Genomic DNA, 22768 nt, shown 5'->3' with positions numbered 1-22768 from the left:
ATTCTAATGGCGTAGAAGGATTCATATAGCCAACCCTACTTAGTGAGATAAGACTTAGTTGTTGTTATAGTATTGATGAAGCATTATAGGGGTAATACTAAACACTTAAAACTACTATCTTTGTAACTAAAAACCTATCACTTAGTCAATGTGATGTGTAACAAATATAAGAAAAAGAATTATGACTATTAATCCAATCAAATGTTAATGCAATAAAAAATTATGCAAAAGAAAAGAGATTTAGTTTAAAATTTTCAAAAAAAATAATGGGGCAAATCATGGTTTAAAATCTAATACCGTGTCAAGCGGCATGGTCAAAATGTATTATTTCGATAAATTATTGAAATTCGATACCACTCGACACAAGTGATCTCTCTTGTGCCATTGTGTTGTTGTGTAACTAATGTCGATAAGCATTGTCTCATACCAACATTTGACACCCCTTAGCATATACTACAACAAGCATTAAAATGAATTGAAATAATATTAATTATTTTTTAAAGCTTATGTCATGCAATATAATGTCAAAATTATATCATTTCAGATGAGACACAAAGTCCAAACTTCGGTATATAGTTTTCTTCTCATCTTTTTTTTCCTTTATTTCCTTTCTCCTTTCACCTCGATTTACAATTGGCATCATATATCAAAACATACACACGATATCAGAACACTATCATTGCAGTCAAAGACGGATACTCCATGGTTAGAGATTTTAAGCCTTGCTAAATTGCATTGTGTGTCTATAAATCGTGAATATATCCTCATAAATATTCAAAATTTGATAGTCAACTAATAAATGCATTATTCAAACTTCACTGTCTATTTAACAAATCATTTTTTGGCACCACTTCGGTTTGAAAAAACAACTATATTAAGATTGTCACAAGTAAGAGAAAATCTTGACTAACCAACAATAATTATATTTGGAGTGGTAAGAAAGGTGGTATGTTTCCCTCAAAGATTTGCAATATAAGCCTTCTTTTATTTTTAACATTGGGTTTTTTTAACCATTCTGATGATGATGTTGAATGATTCTCAAAGAGAGCTTATGCACTTCCATGTTTCACTTAAGGAAGTTCGATGTCACTATTATCTCAAGGATCAGATCATCAGCACTCCCACTATTTCATCATTTTATAGTTAACAGCCTGCTGAGCAGGTTGATCATCCCTGAATATTCAAGATCTCTTGGATCTGATTTATTTGCTCTTAGGCTAAATTTAAATCATTAAAGTTCCATAATGAACGCATTCCAAACATTCTTTCAAAAAGATGAAGATGAAACTAAATTAAATCCAAAAATGCAATTATGAATAAAAATGAAATATTAAAAACTAAAAAAATACACCAAAAGAAGAGTGAATCATGTTTACGATAGTTAGGGCACACTACTGATAATGATAGTATATAATATATCAAAAAATAGTTAGAAAAAAATTAAAAGACATTAAGAGAAAATAAAATATCAGAGAAATAGTTTCTGAATTTTGAGAGAATAAGAAATGAACATCACAAGAGTACGAGTGAGAATTTATGTTTGGAAGAGAGATGAAGGGTAGAATAGGAGGGTATTTAAAGGAAATTTTCAAGAATATTCTATAATTTCTTTATTTTTATGGATAATTTGGTAAAATTCTAGCCAAATAACCATAATGCCTTAAAGTTTGTAATTTTTTTTACTGTTACATTGGTATTATAATAGTTTGGCTCCATGCGTATGGGTCCGACACAAGCATGTGTCATGCCTAATTGACTTTGAATCAGTCGTGTCAAACCCAACACACCATCCAAGGCACTATCATTAGGCTCCAACTTGAACTAGCCTTATGTTCATCCAGTTTAGGTTTAAGTTATTTTAATCTATGGCCATTTATGCAAAACCATGAGAGTCCCAATCCGGCTGTCATGCCTAGCTATAATTTAAGATACTTATCAAATAGCTGATTACTGTTACAACATTATTAAAATTGTCAATATTGGTCTCAAGCCGGAGTGAAAAAGGTAGAGAGTTGAATTAGGTTGTCAGCAAACATCAAATTAAAGCAAATGTTCTAACAATGGATCCATTAAAATATTATGTTCATACTAGATTGTTTCCCCAAAAAAACGCGCTATAGGGTCCAACTGAAAGGTCTCAGCCTGGACCGCTATATCTCCACAAAAACTTGAGTATAATATTAATATACAAGAATTTTCACACCATAGGTTGGATAGTAACAAACATTATAAAAATATTGATTGTCTTAAATTTAGAACATGGAACATGTGAACTCTTATTAAAAAAATAATAGAAATAGTAGATATAATGATTAGGAGAAAATTAATATTTTGTATTTACGAGAGACAAAATGAATATGAGAGAATATAAAAATGATAGAAAATTCAAGTTTTAAGTTATGATACACAAGTAGTAAAATAAGAAATATAATAGTTATTGTCGTGGATAATTGGTGTAAAGATGTAGTAGTAATAGCTAGAAATGGAGATAAGATTATAACTCTTAAAATAGTCATGACGAAAGAAACTACTAATGTAATTAACATATATGTACCTCAAGTAGGATTAGATGCAAATGTCAAATATAGAGTTTAGGAAGACCTAGATCAGATAGTACAAAAAATTCTACCAAAAAAATAATTTTCATAGGAGATCTAAATGGGCATGTAGGAGTAAGAAATAAGGAATATGATAGGATACATGAGATTATGATTTTGGAATAAGAAATGAACAAAAACTATATTAGATTTTGTAAACTATATTAGATTTTGTGACAGCATATAAACTTACAATAGCTAATACGTTTGTTAACAAAAGAGAAGAGCACTTGAGTACATTCAAAAATAAGAACAAGAAGTCAAAAATTGACTTTCTTATGATCAGGAAGTATAAAAAGATTTGTACATATTGCAAGGTCATCCCTGAGAAAATTTAACTACTTAACATAAATTAATAGTATTACATATGCACTTCAAGTACAGTATCAATAGAAGGAAGATGTGCACGACTTCTAAAATCAAATGATGGAAGTTAAAGGATAGGAACCAAAATATATTTAAGGAAAAGGTAAGAACACAACTATTAGGATAAATATATGGCAACTCGAATACGACATGGGATGGGATGACATTAAATTTGAAAATGGTGACCAAGAACGTATTTGGTGAGTCAAAAGGGTGTGCATTATCAAGAAAAGAATCTTGATAGTAGAACGAGAAAGTACAAGAAAAAGTGAAGGTAAAAATCGGCATCTATAGAACAACTAAAGCGAGAGAAAGGAAGACAAGATTTTATCCAAATAAGATACATTAAAAATGAATACAATATGGTACTAGTAAATGATGAGGAAATAAAAAGTGATGAAAAAAGTATTTTAATCAACTTTTTAATAAACATTTAGACGACCAACTTAACTTAAGGTAATTTAAGTAGGTCAGAGAAGTATAAAAATTTAAATTTTTACCATAGAATTCAAACTTTAAAAGTAGACAAGATTTAAATAGGAAGCAAAATGAAAAAGTTGTTGGACCAAATGATATTCCGATAAAAGTATAATAGAATTGCATAGGGAAACAAGGTATTAAATGATTTACGAAGTTATTCAACCTAATATTAAAAACGAAAAAAAATGTCTGATCAAAAGAGGATAAGTACTCTAGTCCTCTGTCCAAAGGAAATGTACAAAATTATATAAATTATAGGGGCATTAAGTCAATGAGTAATACCGTGAAACTTTAGAAAAGAAAGATAGAAAAAAATTAAAAAATGAGATCACGGTGATCGAAAATCAATTTGAAAATTATCAACAATAGAAGATACATCTTCTCAAACAACTAATTAAAAAATATTGAGAAAAGAAAACTACACATGGTATTGGTCGACTTAGAAAAAACTTATGGCAGAATCTCAAAGAAAATTATGTGGAGAATTCTAGAAAAGAAAGATGTTAATATAATGTATATCAACATAATTAAGGATATGTATGAGAATGTAATGACAAGAGTGAAGCCTCCAAGTTGATTAACCGATGTATTTCCTATAAAGATAGGATTGCATCAAGAATCAGCCCTAAATCTTTATCTTTTATACTAATCATGGATGAGCTCACTAAACATATCCAAGATATGTTGTCATGGTACATGTTGTTTGTAGATATTATTTTGATAGATGATACACGTGAAAGAGTCAATGCTAAGTTAGAATCTTAACAAAAGATTTTAGACTTAATAAAATAAAGACAGAATATATAGAATTTAAATTTAGCAATATTAGACATAGTAAGACAATAGTTAAGATAGGAGATAATGAATTACATGTAATTGAGAGCTTTAAGTATTTATGATCGTTTCTGCAAAAGGATGTAGGAGATGACAGACATAAAACACAAACAGGATGATTGATATGGAAAACATAAAGTGTTCTTTGTGAATGTAAAGTTCCTCTAAAACTTAAAAGAAAGTTTTACAAAACGATGGTTAGACCTGCTATGTTATATAGAGTGGAATATTAGGCTATGACTCAAGCACACGAACAAAACATAAGAGTCGTAGAGATGAGGATGTTAAGGTATATATGCGGGCATACAAGGATAGATAAGATAAGAAATGAAAATATTAGAGAGAGTCGAAGTTGTTTCAAGAGACACATTTAAGATGATACGAACATGTACTTAAATGACCAATAAATTCTCCAGTTAAGCGATATGAAACTATGATAAATATACACATTCAATGAAAAGAAGAGGAAGAGTTAGTTATTAACACTAAAACAAGATAAAATTTATTTAAATATAGATGATGATATAGTAGGGGGATAAAACCCAATAGCATAGGAGGATCCATATAGCCGACTTCACCTATTGAGATAAGACTTGATTATTGTTGTTGTTACAATAATATGCATTAGTAATTATTCGTAGCATATTATAAAACGGTGTTATATAATTTATATAAGGAGCCTTCCTTGTAGTTTACAAATGGAAAAAGCAGATTGGGATCTCCTTTATCTCTGCTTTCTCTTTTACCTGGTTCATATCTTCCTCCACTCATATATAAACCAATGGAATTCTCTTTACAAAGAACATCAACTCCATCAAGGAAGCAGCAAACGAAGAGAGGAACTATATAAAGGAGTTTAGAGGATTAAGAATAGTAGGGGTGAGATGTTAACTAGTGATTGGAAGACGATAGAGTGGGGAGGGGATTACTTTCTTTATTCTTCTCCATATTCATAAGTTTGACTAAGTTTCTCTTTCGCTGAATTTTATTCTACCTTTTTATTGTTGGGTGTTTAGTGCATGGGAGAGGGAGAGAGGAAAGAGGAATTTAAAGATGAGTCTTGGGTCGAACTTTGACTTAAACCCAATTAGTTTTAGTCATGATTCACATTTGATTTGAATTCGGGTCTTGATGAGAGATCAGGCAATTTTGAAAATCATCAATTCCTCCCAACCATCACTCATTAGATCAATTTACCACAAGAACCCTACTAAATCAGAGAATATCTTCCGTTTTCCAACAAGCTCTGAAAACTAATCCTAGATTCAGTCGGAACAGGATTGAATCATTAAGATTCTGATCCAACTCAAGCAATCAGTACAGGAATCAGCCAACTTTTAAAACCATTACTATAACTATTTCTACTGACCCATTTGACAGGAAATAATACAGAAGAAAACTAATATTAAAAAAAATTGAATCAATGCTTGAAATAAAGGCAGTAAAGAGGTCTGATGCATTTCCCATTCCGAACATAACTTTGGAATGATTGATTTAAACAAACAAAGCCAAATCTGCTTACATTAGCTTCCTCAGAATGAAGATTGAATTGAGGCTGAATGACATTAACCATAAAATGGCGTGTCCCTTCCTCCTCTGGATCATCAATCTGCCCAGGCTTTACTGGTGGATGGTAATACCAAATGATTAGAGAAACATAAACATGTATGTAGTAGCAAAGGCTTTCAAAACATAGAGATCATTTTTTTGAGAAACAGGGTCAACGTTTCTTCTCAAAACTAGTATTTCTAAACATACAGAAATAGCCCCAAATGAATTGAAAGAATAATTTTTCATGAAAGGTTTGGAGATAAGAAAAGAGTGCAAATGTGCATAGTTAAACAATAAATGAATCAATTACCAATTCTTGGTGTGCCAATTTATGCAGCTACTCAAGCATATCTACAATGAGAGATTAGCTCTTTTGAACTCACCATTTATATCAGATTGTAAGCATTCAGCTTTGGCTGAAGAAGAACCTGATGAATTTGATTCAGATGTTTCAGCTTGTTTAGAAGCAGAACCGCCAGAATGTATTGCAGAAGTCGAGGAGACTAAGATGTCGCCACGAGGATCTTCAGGTTCATCTCTCTTCTGTTGTTCTTCAATTAATTTCCTCTGTGCATATTGACGAGAGGGAGAAGGCTTGGGAGCTTCAAAGACTTTAGATATTCCACCTACCCAGGACCAGACAGCATCTCGGTTTTCAAGTGTCCAAAGGAGCTTGAGGCCATATACAAATATCCGTTGGCAATTGTCAGCTATTACAACATTAAACCCATCATCATCACTTGGATCTGATTGTGTGTGATCACTCTCACTACCATTTTCGAACTCCGACCTAACATAGGTCATCTCAAGATTCTTTCTTCCAGCTTCTTGCCATGCCAATAATCTTTCCGGATCAGCCTTAGGTGCTTGCCTTCTTATCGTGAAATAATCAGAATACAAAAGAAAACCATCATCCCTACTTCTTTCCGTAAAATTATGTGGCTGGATGAATTTATCGTTGACTTTACCTGTCATTGAAGCTCTCTTAGTTGTTGCTTGAATCTCATGAACTGCAGATGAACTACAATCTCTATCTAAGTAGGCCTTCAGCATGTGAAGGTCAAGTCCTCGGTAGACAAGATCAAGAGGATCACGCTTGCATTCAAAGGTGTATAGCTGCTTTCCTCGACTGTAGCATAATTCATATTTCAATTTTGACATTTTAAAAGTTAAACCAATTGCAGGATCATCATCGCCTAAAGGCATATGCTTGATGCAAGAAGGTGTGGAATCAAGACGAAGACATAATTCGGTCATAACCTTGTCTAGAGACAAGTTACCAGATCTGGAAGCTCTTGGGATTCCAAATCGAGGCCATCTGGAGAAAGAACGTAGCTTATATGGGGGGTTATAATTTAGGCTCCACCATTTAAACACCCATGCTAAGTCATGGGCTCCTAGATTCATAAGTGGGGAATCAATGTTCTCCAACTGTTGTGAAGTCTCATAGATGGCCTGATCTAGCAATCCATCCTGCAGAAAAGGTCTTAGAGAGAAATTCCATCTTAACGAAAGCGAAGTTGACCGGAATGGATCAAATACTTTTTCTCGTGGTTTCATCTCCTTAGGTAGTGCATGTAAATAATGATTCAGAGGGGTTCCAGACTCGCACTCCCAGTCCATTACAACCTCAAGAGAGAAAGCAGGGGAGTGAATAAATGGTCTAGAAACAACAGGAAGCTTCAAGCTACAACTTTTTAACAAACTCTCCAAACTGCTTATATAAGTCATAAATTCCTTTGCAGCAACTAAAACTTTCCCATCTGTTTGTTGAATCTCCATGTATTCAGAAGCAATTTGAAGTTTGTCTAATTCTTCATAGGGATCCGTAGTAGCAAGTAAGTTCCATGTAGTCTTATTAAAATACAACACAATCTTTCCATGGATATAGTATCGCATATCATCCCACCACGGTAAACTACGTTCCTTTTTAGGCGGTTGACTCTCTAGCACTAAATTTGTAGCAGTTGAAGGATTTGAGGAATTATGATAATTTAAATGAGAACTCTGGCTTCTGGTGCTAAGATTAGCCCTCCTTAGAGCTACTGTAAATGCATAACTTATATCAGCAAATACTGGTTCATATCCCACTCCGAAAGACACTTCACCTCTCTGAAAGTATATAGGCAAGTTAGAGTACATTTTCATTGGTGGAGTTGTTCCACTAGCTGACCGGAGCATGCACACTCTTCTCCATCTCCCAATGAATACATCTTGATGTATTTGGGGTTGGAAACAAGTTGCCTGTTACCCAAAGGAAAAGAGAACAATTCTATTAAGTTCAGCATTGTACATAACGAGATGTAGGGCAATAGCTACTCCATGAATGAGAGCATTAATAAATAATTCAAGTTCAGCATTCTTCTTAATCAAACTGTCATCAACCAAAAGTGCCCATTTATAAATATTGCACGTTGTAAAGTTTTTAACAAGTAAGCTCATACATCACTAATGACAAAAGATGATGCATGGGAGATGATGCTTGGTATAGACTTAAGTTATAGAAAGCACACTAGACACACTATCTATAGTCCAAACATAACTACACTAAGATGGATCTTTTTATCCCAGTGACATAATTACTATATCCCTTTTTAAAACACTCATCATAATCAACCTTCCTGTGCTTCATTATCGATTAGTTCCAAGCTCAATAGTACAATCATTAACAAAGTTTTACTTTTCCTGCTCTCCCTATTCACAACTAATTGTTCAACCAATAAATGTAGAAATACCCCAACATCATTGATATTTAGTCATAAAAATGCATTGAATGTCCAGGTGGGTTCTCCAGTCTATCTCGTCATCTTTCAAGACAAGTTCCAACAAAATCACATATCATCATCCCATATGTGGGACTAGTACCAATCTATCTTGTCATCTTTCAGGGAAAGTTCCAAAAAAATCACATCATCATACAATAAGTGGGACTATACAATGCGAATTATGAATGTTTTATGTCATAACTTTTCATTTAAAGTTCAACTGTCATTTAATTACCATTAACTACTGCCTCAAGCTTCCGTGAAGTATGTAGGAGTACACAAGGCTAATTATGTACATCCATATTCTGAACCAATTCATTTCAACGGAATTCTTATACCAGAAAAACTTAGTTAAATGAATATAAAGTATAAACCACAAAACAACTACAAGTTAAGTATACTGTCTGGCTCTAAGAATAACAACCAAAGAGAAGTGCTACCACAAGGGACATGGATCAAGGCACTGCTTATTATTTTTTTTAAAAAAAATGATTTTAATAAAAGATTGGATTGTAAAACCTAAATATAAGAAAAGAATCTTAAGAAAAACTAACATAAATATAGTTGCAAACCGATGGCACTTCAATGAAACCATGTTAATTATCATAAAATGAAACACAGGAAAAGAGAGATCATTAATTCAATCAGACAGAACAATCCAAACAATAAAAATAAATTGAATTGAAAGACCTGAAAAGAGAGATCAACTATGCAATTAAACAGAACGACTTAAACAATAAATAGAAAAACGACTTAAAATGCAACCTGTTGAGCGAGCACAACACGCCCCTTACATTTGCCCAAACTTCCAGAAAATAGAGGATAAGTATAGTCTCTAAGCTGAGCAATCAAAGTACCAGCATGTACATCAATATCTCTTCCATATAGCCTGGAGAATGGTATATCATTAGACAAGCAGACTGGATCAATATCTTTTATGAACTCGACCATTCCAGAATCACCTCCTTCAATTCTGGTCAAAGTTACATCCAATTCAGTAGCACAAAGTGATAGAAGTGAAGATCTACGACTACTCATTCGGAAACCAGATTGTAAACCTCTTGAGCATGCACCAGATCCTTCTGCATGGACAATCTTCTGACATGCCTGGTAGTAAGATTTGAATGTTTGCCTGTGTATGTCATCCTGCAACCTCTTAATTGCTGAAAAATCATTCAAATCAAACTCAACTCCATTATGGATAGCTTTTTGGAATTTGAAATCACTTTTATCCCCATTTCCCATAACCCTGTTGCAAGAAGACAGAATCTCATCAAGATATTTCATACGCACAGCTTTCTCACACACTTCATTTCTCATCAAGAAGTAATGCTCATCAAGCCAGCCCTGAATTGGTTCTTCCTCAATTTCTGCTGAGAATTTCCGTATGACAAATCGAACAGAACCAAATTTTGTTGATTTGGTTTTTGTTGTCTTTGAACTATCCTTCTTAGTAGGAAAAATCTTACTTGTTTTAGCTGTAGTAATAAGCTTCAAACCCCGGAACATATCCTCAATAGAATCCTCTATAGCACGTAACTGTAGCCGGTAGGGCATACAAATGTGCACATCTAGTCCTTGAATGACCCAATCCCTTGTCACACTATATTGTGCCTTAGCATCATGTATGTTACCTGGTGGAACTGGAATACATGAGATTTGCATTCGGCTGCTTTTCAAGACCCTGGAACCATTGAAACTAAGCATAAAGCCTTCAAGTAATACACCTATCCTAGCATTCTCTGAAAAGATAGACTGCACCTGAATTTCTGTTTCCACACCATCTGCAACTTCAGCAGATACTCTTAACATCTCCACATCAACAGCAAAAATCGACTCTTGTTTACCAAGTTGCTTTTCAGCTCGAATTTTATCTTTCATAGAAACCTTTTCAAATTCCAAGTCTTTCAGTCTATCAGCCAACACCTTTATCTCATTGTCAGAGTGTTGGATCTTGCTATTATTTAATAAAAGCTTAACACGAGCAAAAATTTCGTATAATGCCAAATGAGCATCAGGTTCCCATCTAGTAGTAATATCAGTTGCACTAAATAGGGAGCAGACAGAAACATCAGTAAGACCACCAGTACGACGCACAAACTTTGCATTTTGCATATCAAACAAGGTAACTTTACTACCAGGTTTACGGCCTTCAGTAAATTCCATATAAAAAGATCTAGCTCTCTCTAATTCCATCTGTGTTGATTCCTTTTCTTTGTTTACACATAAACTAAACTGCAAGATATCAAGAGATGTTGAGAACTTGAGGATCTTACTCTTATTTGGGAATGTTGAAATAATATTTGCTACACGTGGCATCCCACCTTCTGATGTACTAATTACTACATGGCCGCCATGTGAACCAAAATTCACACGTTTTGGATCTGCTACAACAGTATCTTCAATAGCCATTTCACCATGATAGCATATTGAGCATTTTTCAAGATTCAGTTTCATTATTCGTGTTCCTTTTGCAGACTTTTTGCTAGAGTATGCAACCTTAAACTCTGTACCGCTTCTATTAGAAGATGATAAGGTTTTGATTAGTGTTCTATAGGACATTAAGTTGTATACAAGAGACTCAATATGCCGAAAGCCAAAGTTTATTCCCATACCACTTATATCAGCTGAAAATACCAACATCCACCTAGTTAGACCTTGTTGTTCTTTGGATTCAATTTCCTTTTGACCCCAATCTAGACTTAATCGTGCAATGTGTATTAAAGAACCTGAATTAGTTTCTACTCCAAACAAGTTCTCCTTCAAACACTCCTGGTACTCATCTTCCATGTGCAATTGTAGCTCACCGAGTTCCATGTGGACTTGTATCCCCTTACATGCTATGTTGTTCGCAAATAAATGTGAAGACTGTGAACAACCCTGCATAGAGTACAAATAGTTTGAAAGAGAACAAAGTATGATAACAAGTTTGATATAAATATGCCCTTGCCAGGCACACCAACACTAGGAAAAAAGACCAATGCAATCCTAGGTTCTCAAAGTCAGTCAGTAGTTATACAAAGATGAAAAATATAAAAAATAGCATATTCTCATAATCAAACACATAATTATCCAAACATACAAAATAGCAAACTAAAATTGACTAACTAAAACATTATGTTGAAAGATGTTCTATTTGTGAAGAAATTGAAAATTAACAGCATTACAAAATTTATATAAAAGAAAAAGTATGACAAGAATTTTAGAACTTCAAACAAAAGGCTAAATTACTATAAGGGCGGAAATATCAGTGGCCTGGACAACAAACAAAGAAACAAAAATAATAAAAGAATAATTCGGATGCCTAAAAAAGAAGACAATGAGAAGAAGAAAGTTAATTAAGCATTCTGGAAAACTGTCTGACCACTGCAAATCAAAGCATAATAGACTTGAACAATGCAATTATGTAGTCCGTATTAGGAGTACTTGTATCATGGAGACCTGGTCAAGGAAAATTATATCTTATTTTAATTAAGAGAGAATATGTGATTGCATAATTCACTACAACAACAACAACAACAACCAAGTGATTGCATAATTCACTAGTGATCACAAAATAATTCCTCAGCTTCCAGGCCAATAAAATACTTTTAGGTTAGCCATGAATGTCAGTAGAAAACAAGTCCCAACCAGAACTTTAAGAAGCAAGCTATTTGGACAAGATATTCTACTTTAGAAAGAACAAAAAAACTAAGGACCTGAATAAGTAGCATGCAACAACAGACCCACTTTTCTGCAGGAAGGAAATAGTTTAGAACTAACATAAAAATAAAGCAGACAACCAAAATGGCAGATATGCAATTTCAGAAACAGAAAGCAAAAATTTCATGTGGAGAACTAAAAATAGTAAATGATCAGGAACCATCAGACATGCATTCATGCTTATCATGATCCTGGGAGGTCATCCACACAGATTCCCCACTAATTAAGCGGTTGCTTCGGATGCGGGATCTTATCCTATTGCCTGTTAGAACACCGGAGGTTGATGCTGGTAGATTGGTTTGTTCGGGGTGATGGAGTGGCTAGGGCTTATGACTTCTTTAGGCAACCTTCTGGATGTTGTGGAAGGCATATATTCAGTCGAGTCATGCAGTTACATTCTGGATGTTGGCGTAGCAACATCTCCCCATTAGAGACAGGCAGATGTATTTGAAGGATCGGCAGTGCACCTTCTGCCGTCAGGTGCTAGAGTCACAAGAGCATCTTTTCTTTAGGTGCCCCCTTATTGCGAAGTTATGGAGAAGGATTAGAGACTGGCTTTGTATGCAACAGAAGATGTCTACATACATGCGGATGATGCGAGTCTTCGGACAATACTATCGAGGGAATAAGGTGTTAACAAAGGCCTGTCACTTGGCCTTGTCTTCCATGATTCACTATATTTGAGCAAGGAATAGTAGTTTCTTTGGAAAGGGCCAGTTAGATATTGAGAAGATTTATTGTTTCAAATAAATTGTTCCTTTTATCTTGCCTGTCACTTGGCCTTGTCTTCCATGATTCACTATATTTGGCGAGCAAGGAATAGTAGTTTCTTTGGAAAGGGCCAGTTAGATATTGAGAAGATCTTCAAGAATGTGCAAACTCATGTATATCAATCATTGGGAGTGGAAAAATTGATTTCACTTCGATTACTTTCAGAATGGGAATACACAGTATTATATACAAAATTACAATAGATAAGATAGGAAACTAGGAGAGAGAATAAGAAACTAACTTATTCCTAAATAGAAGATATCTTTCTAACTAAACTCCTTAATTTAAGGGATTTCCTACTGCACATAGCTGTTTATTTCTCTGTACACAGCTATTTACAACTCGACACTCCTCCTCAAGTTGAGGAATAGATGTTTTCCATTCCCAGCTTGACTATAAGATCATAAAATCTTGAACTGTTCAGCCCCTTTCTTAACACATCAGCCAATTATAGTTCCGAAGGGACATATGACATACACACTAATCCTTCCTCCAATTTTTCCTTGATGGAATGTCTATTAATTTCAATATGCTTAGTCCTATCATGTTGAATAGGATTATGAGCAATATTGATAGATGACGTATTGTCACAAAAGAGTTTCATGGGGCATTCCCATTTGATTTTCAAATCATCTAGAATAATCTTCAACCAAAGTAGTTCACATAATCCTTAAGCAATGGCCCTAAATTCTTATTTTGCAGATGATCTCGCCACCACATTTTGCTTCTTGCTCCTCCATGTCACCAAATTACCACCAAGGAAAGTACAATATCCTATAGTTGATCTTCTATCCACTAGAGAATATGCACAGTCTGCATCTGTGTAGGCTTCTAAAGCTAGTGTCCATTTTTCTTGAACAAGATTCCATTTCTCAGAGTGCCTTTCAAGTAATGCAATACCCTGTAAGTAGCTTGAAGGCGAGATTCTCATAGATCATGCATGAATTGGCTGATTCCACTCACAACATATGCTATGTCTGGCTGAGTTTGAGCAAGGTATATGAGTCTACCAACCAACCTCTGATACATGCTTTTGTCAACAGTTGGCTCTTCCTTAGCTTCTCCTATCTAGTGATTTGGATCCATTGGACTAGAAATCGACTTACACCCAATCTTCCCTGTTTCAGCTAACAGATCAGTCACATACTTCTGCTAAGAAATAAAAATTCCTTTGGTAGAGTATGCTACCTCAATACCAAGGAAGTACTTCAGTTTGCCCAGTTTCTTTATTTCAAACTCCTCCACTAATTTCTGCTTTAGATCATGTTTTTCCTTTTCATCATTTCCAATAACAATGATAACATCTACATAGACTAGGAGTCGTCACCTTCCCTGCAATTGAGTGCTTAATGAAGAGAGTATAGTCCCCTTGGCTTTGTTTATACCCAGACTTCTTCATGACTCTTGCAAATCTTCCGAACCATGCCCTAGAAGATTGTTTTAGACCATAAAGAGTCTTCCTCAATTTACATACTCTGTTACCAATATCTCCTGCAAATCCTGGTGGGATGTTCATGTAAATTTCTTCATCTAAATATCCATGGAAAAATGCATTCTTCACATCATACTGTAGGAGTTGCCAGTTGAAGTGTGCAGCCAAAGATAGTAGAACTCTGACAGCATTATTTCCTTTTGCCACCAATCTAGTTTTATATCTCTCAAGTGATCCATCTGCTTTGTATTTCAGTGTGAAAATCTACTTACAATCAACAATGTTCTTCCCCTTTGGTTTATCAACAACCTCCCATATCTTATTCTTTTCTAATGCATCCATTTCCTCCCTCATGGCATCCCTCCATTCCCTTTTTGGCAATGCCTTAGAAACAGTGTTAGGAACAATCATGGTATTTAGACTCACAATGAATTTTTTGTGAGCTGGTGAAAGATGTTTAAGAGAAACATAGTGAGATAGAGGGTAGAGAGAGTGTTTGGTGCATTCTCTAGTACCTTTTCTAAGAGCAATGGGAAGGTCAAGGCTGTCTGTTAGGTCAACGGATGGTTCAGTAAATTGTAGGTCAAATCTTATTGTGATACTAGTATCAGGTTGGAGGTTTGTGGGTGAGGTTCTTGGACCTATATCACTTCTGGGGCAGCCTTTCTCCTTGAATATACTTGAGGAATCCTTGGAGCATCACAAGGGACACTGTATGGAAAGGAAGATGGAGGTGACTCACTAAATGGAATAGGAATAGAAGGTGATTCAGTACGGATTTGAGTAGGAGGAAGATCAAGAGTGTTAATGGGTGCAAATGACTCACAAGTGCTATCTTCTATCATTGAAATCTCCCCGAGGATAGGACTTGAGGAAGAATGGGGTATGCTCAAAGAAGGCAACATCGACTGAGGTGTAAAATTTTTTATATGAAAGATGGTAACACTTGTACCCTTTTTAAGTGGATGAGTATCAAGGAACACACATTTGATGACATGAGGGTCTAGTTTATCTCATAGTGGACCGTGGATATGGACAAAGGCAGTGCGCCCAAAAATCCTAAGAGTAAACCCATTTGTGATTCGAAAATGAGGATAGAAATTGTTGAGGAGTTGCATGGAACTCTTGTTGTCCAAGACACGTGAGGGAAGTCTGTTTATCATGTATGTGGCATTAAGGACAGCCACCTCCCCAATAGGATTTAGGGGCATTGTTGTGAAAGAGAATGACACGAGTAATGTTGAATAAATGTCCATTTTTCCTTTCTTCTATTCAATCGCTAGCATTGTCGGTCCTAAAGCTAAAGATTTCCACTCCAAATTGATTTTGAATAATTGAGCGGAAATTAGGAATAACAATGTTGACATCAGATTTTTGTTTGAGGAGAAACAACCATGTAACCCGAGTGCAATCATCAATTAAGGAGACAAACCATCGAGCCTCAGAAACATTGGGAATATTAGGACCCTATATGTCACTATGAATCATATGAAAGGGAGTAGAATTTCTTTTATTGCTAATAGGAAAGGGTACACGAGAATGTTTTGCCAATTCGTAAACATCACACTGAAACTTAGAAACATCCAATCTTTGAAAAAAATGGGGAAACATGACTTTTAAAACCCTAAAAAAAGAGGGATGACCAAGACGTTTGTGATACAACCAAATGTTGTCTTTATTGGAGGAACTGTGAAAAGACAGAGACAATTTATTCCTAATTCTCTTAGTGAATTCAAGGTAGTAAAGTCCACTATGTTCCTTAGCAAGTCCAATCCTCCTCCCCGAGTCCTTATCCTAGAAAACACAATAGGAAGGGGGGAAATGGCATGACAGTGAAGTTCAATAGTTAATTTTTTAATGGAAACAAGGTTGGCAGATAGTTTTGGTACATGGAGGACGTTAGGGGTAAGGTGAACATCTCTAAAACTAGCAACAGTAGCTAACGATCCATTAGCTACTACAATTTTTCTGTTACTTGGGCTGGGGTTATAAGTGTAGAAAAATTGAGAATTGGAAGTCATGTGCTATGTGGTACCGGAGTCTATTATCCATGAGTTATCAAAGAAACTGCTTGAGGTATTCATGCAAAAAGGGAGCAAGGGGATACCTAAGAAAGTCAAAGAGCACATGCCAGATGATTTATCAAGAGAACCCAACAATCCTCGAAGTTTCTCAATTTCTACACTGTTGAATCCGCCTAGAATTGGGATGTCTTCGGTATGGGACTGCTCGGCCAGGTGTGCCTGAGGTCTGTCCTGCCCCCCACGACTTCCCCATTCTCAACTTGGTGGTTTACCAAGTAGTTTCCAACATGTCTCTTTGGTGTGGCATGGTTTCTTATAGTAGTTGCACCAAATATGAGCTTTATTGTCTTTAATCAGAGGCAAACCACCCTTATCTTTCTCCTGTGAATCAGTTTTGGCAGTGAGAGCTGATCCAGCCATGAGTTGAGGCTCAAGCATCACACTTCGTCGACTTTCCTCAACCCGGAGTAGGGAGATCATCTCTGCTAGGGACGGTATGCAGTCTTTGCCAATGATTTGGATTCGGGCCTGATCAAATTCAGGATTTAAGCCAACTAAAAAATCATATACACAATCCTTTTCAATAAAATTCTTCAAAACAGCAGCATCTGCAGCACATTTCATATCAATTACTTGGTAGTAATCCAGTTTTTGCCACAGATTTTGCAAAACAATAGCATATTCAGTGACTGTTTTATCTCCCTGCTTAGTAGCACCCACTTTGACTTTGAGTTCATACACTTGGGTAGCATTACGGGCTTTTGAGTAAGTGTGGGTAATGTAGTCCCAAATTTCGTTAGCAATAGTGAGAAATATACATGTATCACTGATGGATGGTTCCATGAAATCTCATAACCGAGACATAATCATAGAGTCTTCTTCATCCCATGCCTCAAAGGCTAGATCATTCGTGGCAGATCCCGTCCCAAGGATATAGCTAAGTTTCCTGGACAACCTGAGACCATTTCAGGTAGTTCTTCCCGTTGAGACTATTGGAAGCCCGAATATTCTGCAGATCGTCAATTTTATGGACTGAACTGTAGTCATCAAACACAATAGATTGGCTAGGATTGCTAGAAATGGTTGTTTGAGAATCGGCCATGATGACGAAAGGCAAAAGCGGGAAAAAAAGAGAGAATTAGCAATCAAGGCTGGAAAAAAAAGGATTAGAGATCAGAGATGAAGGCTGAACAAAAAGAAGAAACCCAGAAAAAAACTAGGGTTCTGATACCACATGGAAAAATTGATTTCACTTCTATTACTTTCAGAATGGGAATACACAATATCATATACAAAATTACAATAGATAAGATAGGAAACTAGGACTAACTTATTCCAAAATATAAGATATCTTTCTAACTAAACCCCTTAACTTAAGGGATTTCCTACTGTACACGGCTGTTTATTTCTCTGTACACAGCTATTTACAACTCGACAGGGAGTATACTCTGATCTGACGCTATGCCAGACATAAGTAGCTCCCTAGGCTGGATGGCAGATGATGGTGATTGGGCTTGCCTAATCCTGATTGTACCCCTTTTTCTTTGAATTTAATATATTTTTATTTATCCAAAAAAAATGCTTTTCTGAGCTTGAAGTATTTCCTCAAAAGTTAACGGAACATAAATGTTTTTCAGCTAATTTGGGTGGAACAAAATGAATGGAAGGGAGAGAGTTGTTTTTCTCAAATTTTCTCCAAAGAATTGAACAAAATCAATACCCACCTTTATATCCCTAGGTATTCCTCCATAAGAAACACGACATTGAGGATAAGCAAAGCCTATACACATAATTAGGAGAAAATATATCATATTAGGGACTTAGTTTTAAGGATAAGCATAAAAAAGATATATTGATGGAGTAATATCATTGATAAAAAGGAAATAGTCTTATTAATACCTTATGATTCTACTGTACTAGTAATATTCAGCAATCTTTCTAACAAAAGCAGCTTTCACATTTTCTTCTTATTATGGCCAACTTACATGATATAGCGGTAGTCCTGTAACACTATAAAGGGCAATAGTCATCTCTGGGGCTGAAACAGTACAGGTCCACATGATTGATTTAACATGATTTGTTTGAGAGTTTTCATGTCGAGAATTATCCTTCCCAAGGCTAAAACTTTTCTTTTTGGACATTAGGAGTTGCAACCATGGCTTTAATCTGCTAATAATGAGATTGCACTGGGTACCACCAAGCTTCACATCAATCTCAACTCTGATAGGTAGAAGCCGCTGAGACAAGAAACAAACTTCCACGTTATGCTCCAGGTTAAAAGAATAAACAAAGACATATAACATATATATCCAGTTGTACAAGTTAAATTTGCAACAGATAAAAAGAGAGAAAATTTACCTTGACATCAAAACACAAAAACAGCTAAGAAAAAAATTCTATATGCAAGTACTGTGGTACTGAAAATAAAAAAGAACAAAGCAGATAAGTTTACTTGGCCTTAACACAAAATGTAAAGAAAAAGGGGCTACCAAGCACAATAGGTTAATGAATGTGGCACAAGATAATATAAGCAACACTAGAGAAGCCAGACAAACTTTAAATTTCAAAAGTGAGAATACACAAAAGCATGTAGAATTGAAATGAAAATGGTACCAACTCACCATTCACCTTTCAACTCAATGGATCTCATTTTCCTTTAATTACAAGATGAATGATGTGATGACTTGAGTTTAAGTATCATATCATAATACTGATGGCTATCTTTCCAACAGTCATGCCATCTTGTTACCTTATGGCAGGATCAATGAGCATGTTTACCATCTAATATTAAAACATATATAAGCAACCCCTCTCCATTGTTTAAAATAGGTTAATCTCTAAATATAGATTTGAGGTTGTTTCAAATACAATCACTTTTTTCAATTTTGCTCAATTCTGTACTCACAAATCTGTTTCAAGTGTACCATGAATCAATTTATGGAAAACTGTATTGTTCCGAGCAGCAACTGGATCACCTAGCTTTGGGTGGCCCACCAGAATTGGATGTACTGGCGGTGATATGCTACCCATATTGGCTCATAACCCGCCCCCCCCCCCCTCTCCCCAACCCTGTTGAACCCTCATTCTCACTGACACTTATTATTAGACTCTGAATTATCTCTATGAATCTCTTCCATGACATGAAAATTATGTCAATCACGCATGGCAACATGGCATTCAACTAGATAGCCACTATAATTGAAAGTAGAAACACTGAAGATATGTATCATTTTGTAGGCCAATAAGCTAATCAGACAAGACACAGTTGGACTTAGGCTTCAACAAATGGCATAAAATACTGCAACAAGTTTGCTATCCTTGACCAAATTCCAACTCAACATTTGAATCAATTTTAGAATAGGGGAAACACAAAGTGCAAAGATAAGCATGTGGCATGTATATTTAAATTCTTTAGTTGTAACATTCTTGGTTTTAAACAGACTGATATTTTTCAAAAACAAAAAATAGCATAATATTTTAATCATGCTTATCAATATCTTTACCACCTTGTTGAGAATGAGAACGTGCTATATTATATATCATAGCAACAATTGAGCGAGACTAAATTCAACAACAAACAATATAAATGAAGAACGTTTGTTATATGAAGCTTCTGATAGTTCCAAATAGAGGGTAATATCTTTACATCATGATACAAAACCAGATATATATTCCAAAAAAAATCATCATTTATGCCTATCAGTAATTTGTTAGTATAAATTATTAGCTAAAGCATAACCTTCCAATGAATGGTGGCCAAAGTTTTGGGATCATGTTGAACTTCAGATAAACATGAGAAAGTTGGTCACAAAAATAATCTCTTAGAAGCAGTAGTAAATTGGAGTTGGTCCCCTTATCTGATTCACGTGTATAATCAATTTTTTTATAAAGGATCTTAGGCGAAGATGGTTTATGTCTAGCTACCACAAGGAAATCAACTTGTGTTCCTTTTTTTCAAGTAGACAGAAGATAAAAATAGCACTAGTGCTGCGTCCAAATGGATGGAGGGAGGGAGGTTGGAGAGAAAGGAGTGCGAGAAAAAGAGGGAGAGGGGAAGAAAAGATGAAAATTTTCATCTTTACCCTCGTGCTCCCTCTATTTAGAAGGTGACAAGGATGGTCAACACTGATGGTGGTCTGACCATTGGTCAGCAATGGTTGACGGTGGTTCAACGACTGGATCCAATGGTGATTGTAGTCCAGCCATGACCCGTTAACAATGTGTGATGATCTTGGTGGTCAAATTTGACAATCAGCAGTGGTTTGATGGTTAATCTGGTGGCAAAATGATGGTTTGTCAACAATTAACGATGACTGGCAATGGTTCGACAGAGGTTGTTGATGGCTGATGATGATGATCAATTGAATTCAGTCAATGATAGTCTAACGGTGGCTTGGCAATCTGTTGGCGATTAGTGGTTGGTGATGAAGAAAGGATATATATTGGTCTTTTACAATTTTTTTTCTTCCTCTTCTTCCAATCCGCCCGTACTCGGGCAGGAGAGGTCAAAGGATCCTTCCTTAGTTCCGTCCAAATAGACAGATGCTCTTCATCCCTAACTCTCCCTCCCCTTTCACTTTGTCTCCCTTCCCTGCCTAAATAATAAATTGGTATTTCATATATTGGTAGCGCATAAATCATGAAGCTAAACAAACCTAGGAGAGAGAAGGTGGTAATTGGATCTAAGAAGAAACACTAGATAGTCTTATTTATTAAATCTTGGGATCAAACTAAGTCTTAGCACTTCTGTATGTGTCCCTTTATATCAATGTCAATCATTGACACTCCAACATCAACACTTCGAGGGAATACTTGACACTCTTATTAATCACTCGTAAGAATTTTGCAAAACAATTATGTCACACTTAGATCCACAGCCATGTCGGACACTTGTACTAGAGTTTGAGTGGCATGGGGACCAGGATATTATTGTACTGTTAACATCAACCTTTACGCATCCTATTCCAATGCTCTCCATGACTCTATCTCAGTTGCAATGCTCTTAAGTCTCAACATCCATCCTAACCAAATGATCGTCCAACATCTTGGCCAAAGCAACAAAAAAGGCCAGCTATTAAAGAGGATGATAGACCCTTGAAAGATATTATGTGAAAGATTTCATGGAAATAGATATACATAGCCCTTTAAATGGTACAATATGATGGATGAGACACAATGGTGACAGTGACATCCATGGCAGTGCTAGCGCAAAGGGCAGAAAAGAGGATAAAGATGATGTGATAGGTCACAAAGAGCATATAAGTCATTTCAATCAACCATCCTCACAGCCCAAACAAATGATTATTGAGCAAAACTTCACCATGTTCCAATCAAGGCTAATTAAGAAAAGGGTTGGCAATAAATTTATACGAATAAGATGGGATGAATGCACCTTGTGAATATCATGCCAAAGTTTAAGTGAGTATGGAACTAACTTATGAGATCAATCACACCATATATGATTTCTCATATGCAGATCTAGTTGCATACCTAATGCATGTTGTAATTCTAAACACGGTTTAAAATTTCAACCCATATTGGAGTTTCAATCCCAGACCGAAATGCTACGGTTTAGGTACTGTATCGTGCCGATATGATTTCGATAATTTTTAAATATAAAATATATTAACTAAAAAAATAACCTAAATATTAAAAAATAATAATAATAATTTTTAAAAAAACAAAAATAATACGGGATCTCAACGCCTCTGCTACCCATCGCAGCGTGCCTCTGTGACCTTGCGACAGCTCGTAGTATCGGAGTCGGACGGCGACGGACAGAATGACAAATTTTATCCATTTTGCTTAGCACGATATGAAATTTTAAACCATGGTTCTAAATATACTGTACCAACTTGAATAATTTAGTTTGACAGAGATAGCTTGTCCATTCAAATGGGCATAGTAGGTTTGCAACACTTTGTGCTTGATAGATCTACCAAAATTCATATTATGCATAACCCCCATTAGATGCTTAATACTTGGGCTTCTACAATTTTTCCATTACAAAGTATGAGTTACTGTAGTTCAATTCCTATTTCTGTTAAACTGGACATCTAAACATTTATTTCTAACATTGTAAAGTTTAGAGGATGTTTTGAGTAAAAAAATAGAGGCAAATACAAGATGTTATAGCTGATTGATTGGCCTCTTAAGGAATAATATTTTTAACATAAAATCACGTGTAGTCTAATGGACAAATTGAAATCATTGATTACCATCAAACATTAACAAATTGAAATTGAA

The 22768-nt window shown here is 35.4% G+C and overlaps 1 protein-coding gene across 1 annotated transcript in view; it reads right to left on the bottom strand.

Moving 5' to 3' along the window:
- Positions 1–22768, bottom strand: part of LOC141835079 (protein SABRE) — a 64551-nt gene that overhangs the window by 13111 nt on the left and 28672 nt on the right. The window contains exons 8-11 of the mRNA XM_074722505.1: positions 18508–18759; positions 9359–11473; positions 6212–8072; positions 5800–5900 (exon numbers count right to left, since the gene is read on the bottom strand). Of these exons, the coding sequence (XP_074578606.1) occupies positions 5800–5900; positions 6212–8072; positions 9359–11473; positions 18508–18759 (4329 nt within the window). The remainder of the gene's footprint in view (positions 1–5799; positions 5901–6211; positions 8073–9358; positions 11474–18507; positions 18760–22768) is intronic.

The sequence above is a fragment of the Curcuma longa genome, chromosome 9 (genome assembly GCF_044706935.1).
Source record: "Curcuma longa cultivar G26 ecotype Majalengka, Jawa Barat chromosome 9, ITB_CL_G26_1.1, whole genome shotgun sequence".
In the NCBI taxonomy this organism is placed as follows: Eukaryota; Viridiplantae; Streptophyta; class Magnoliopsida; order Zingiberales; family Zingiberaceae; genus Curcuma; species Curcuma longa.
The sequence above is the reverse complement of the archived record's forward strand: the minus strand, read 5'-3'. Positions and strand labels throughout refer to the sequence as shown.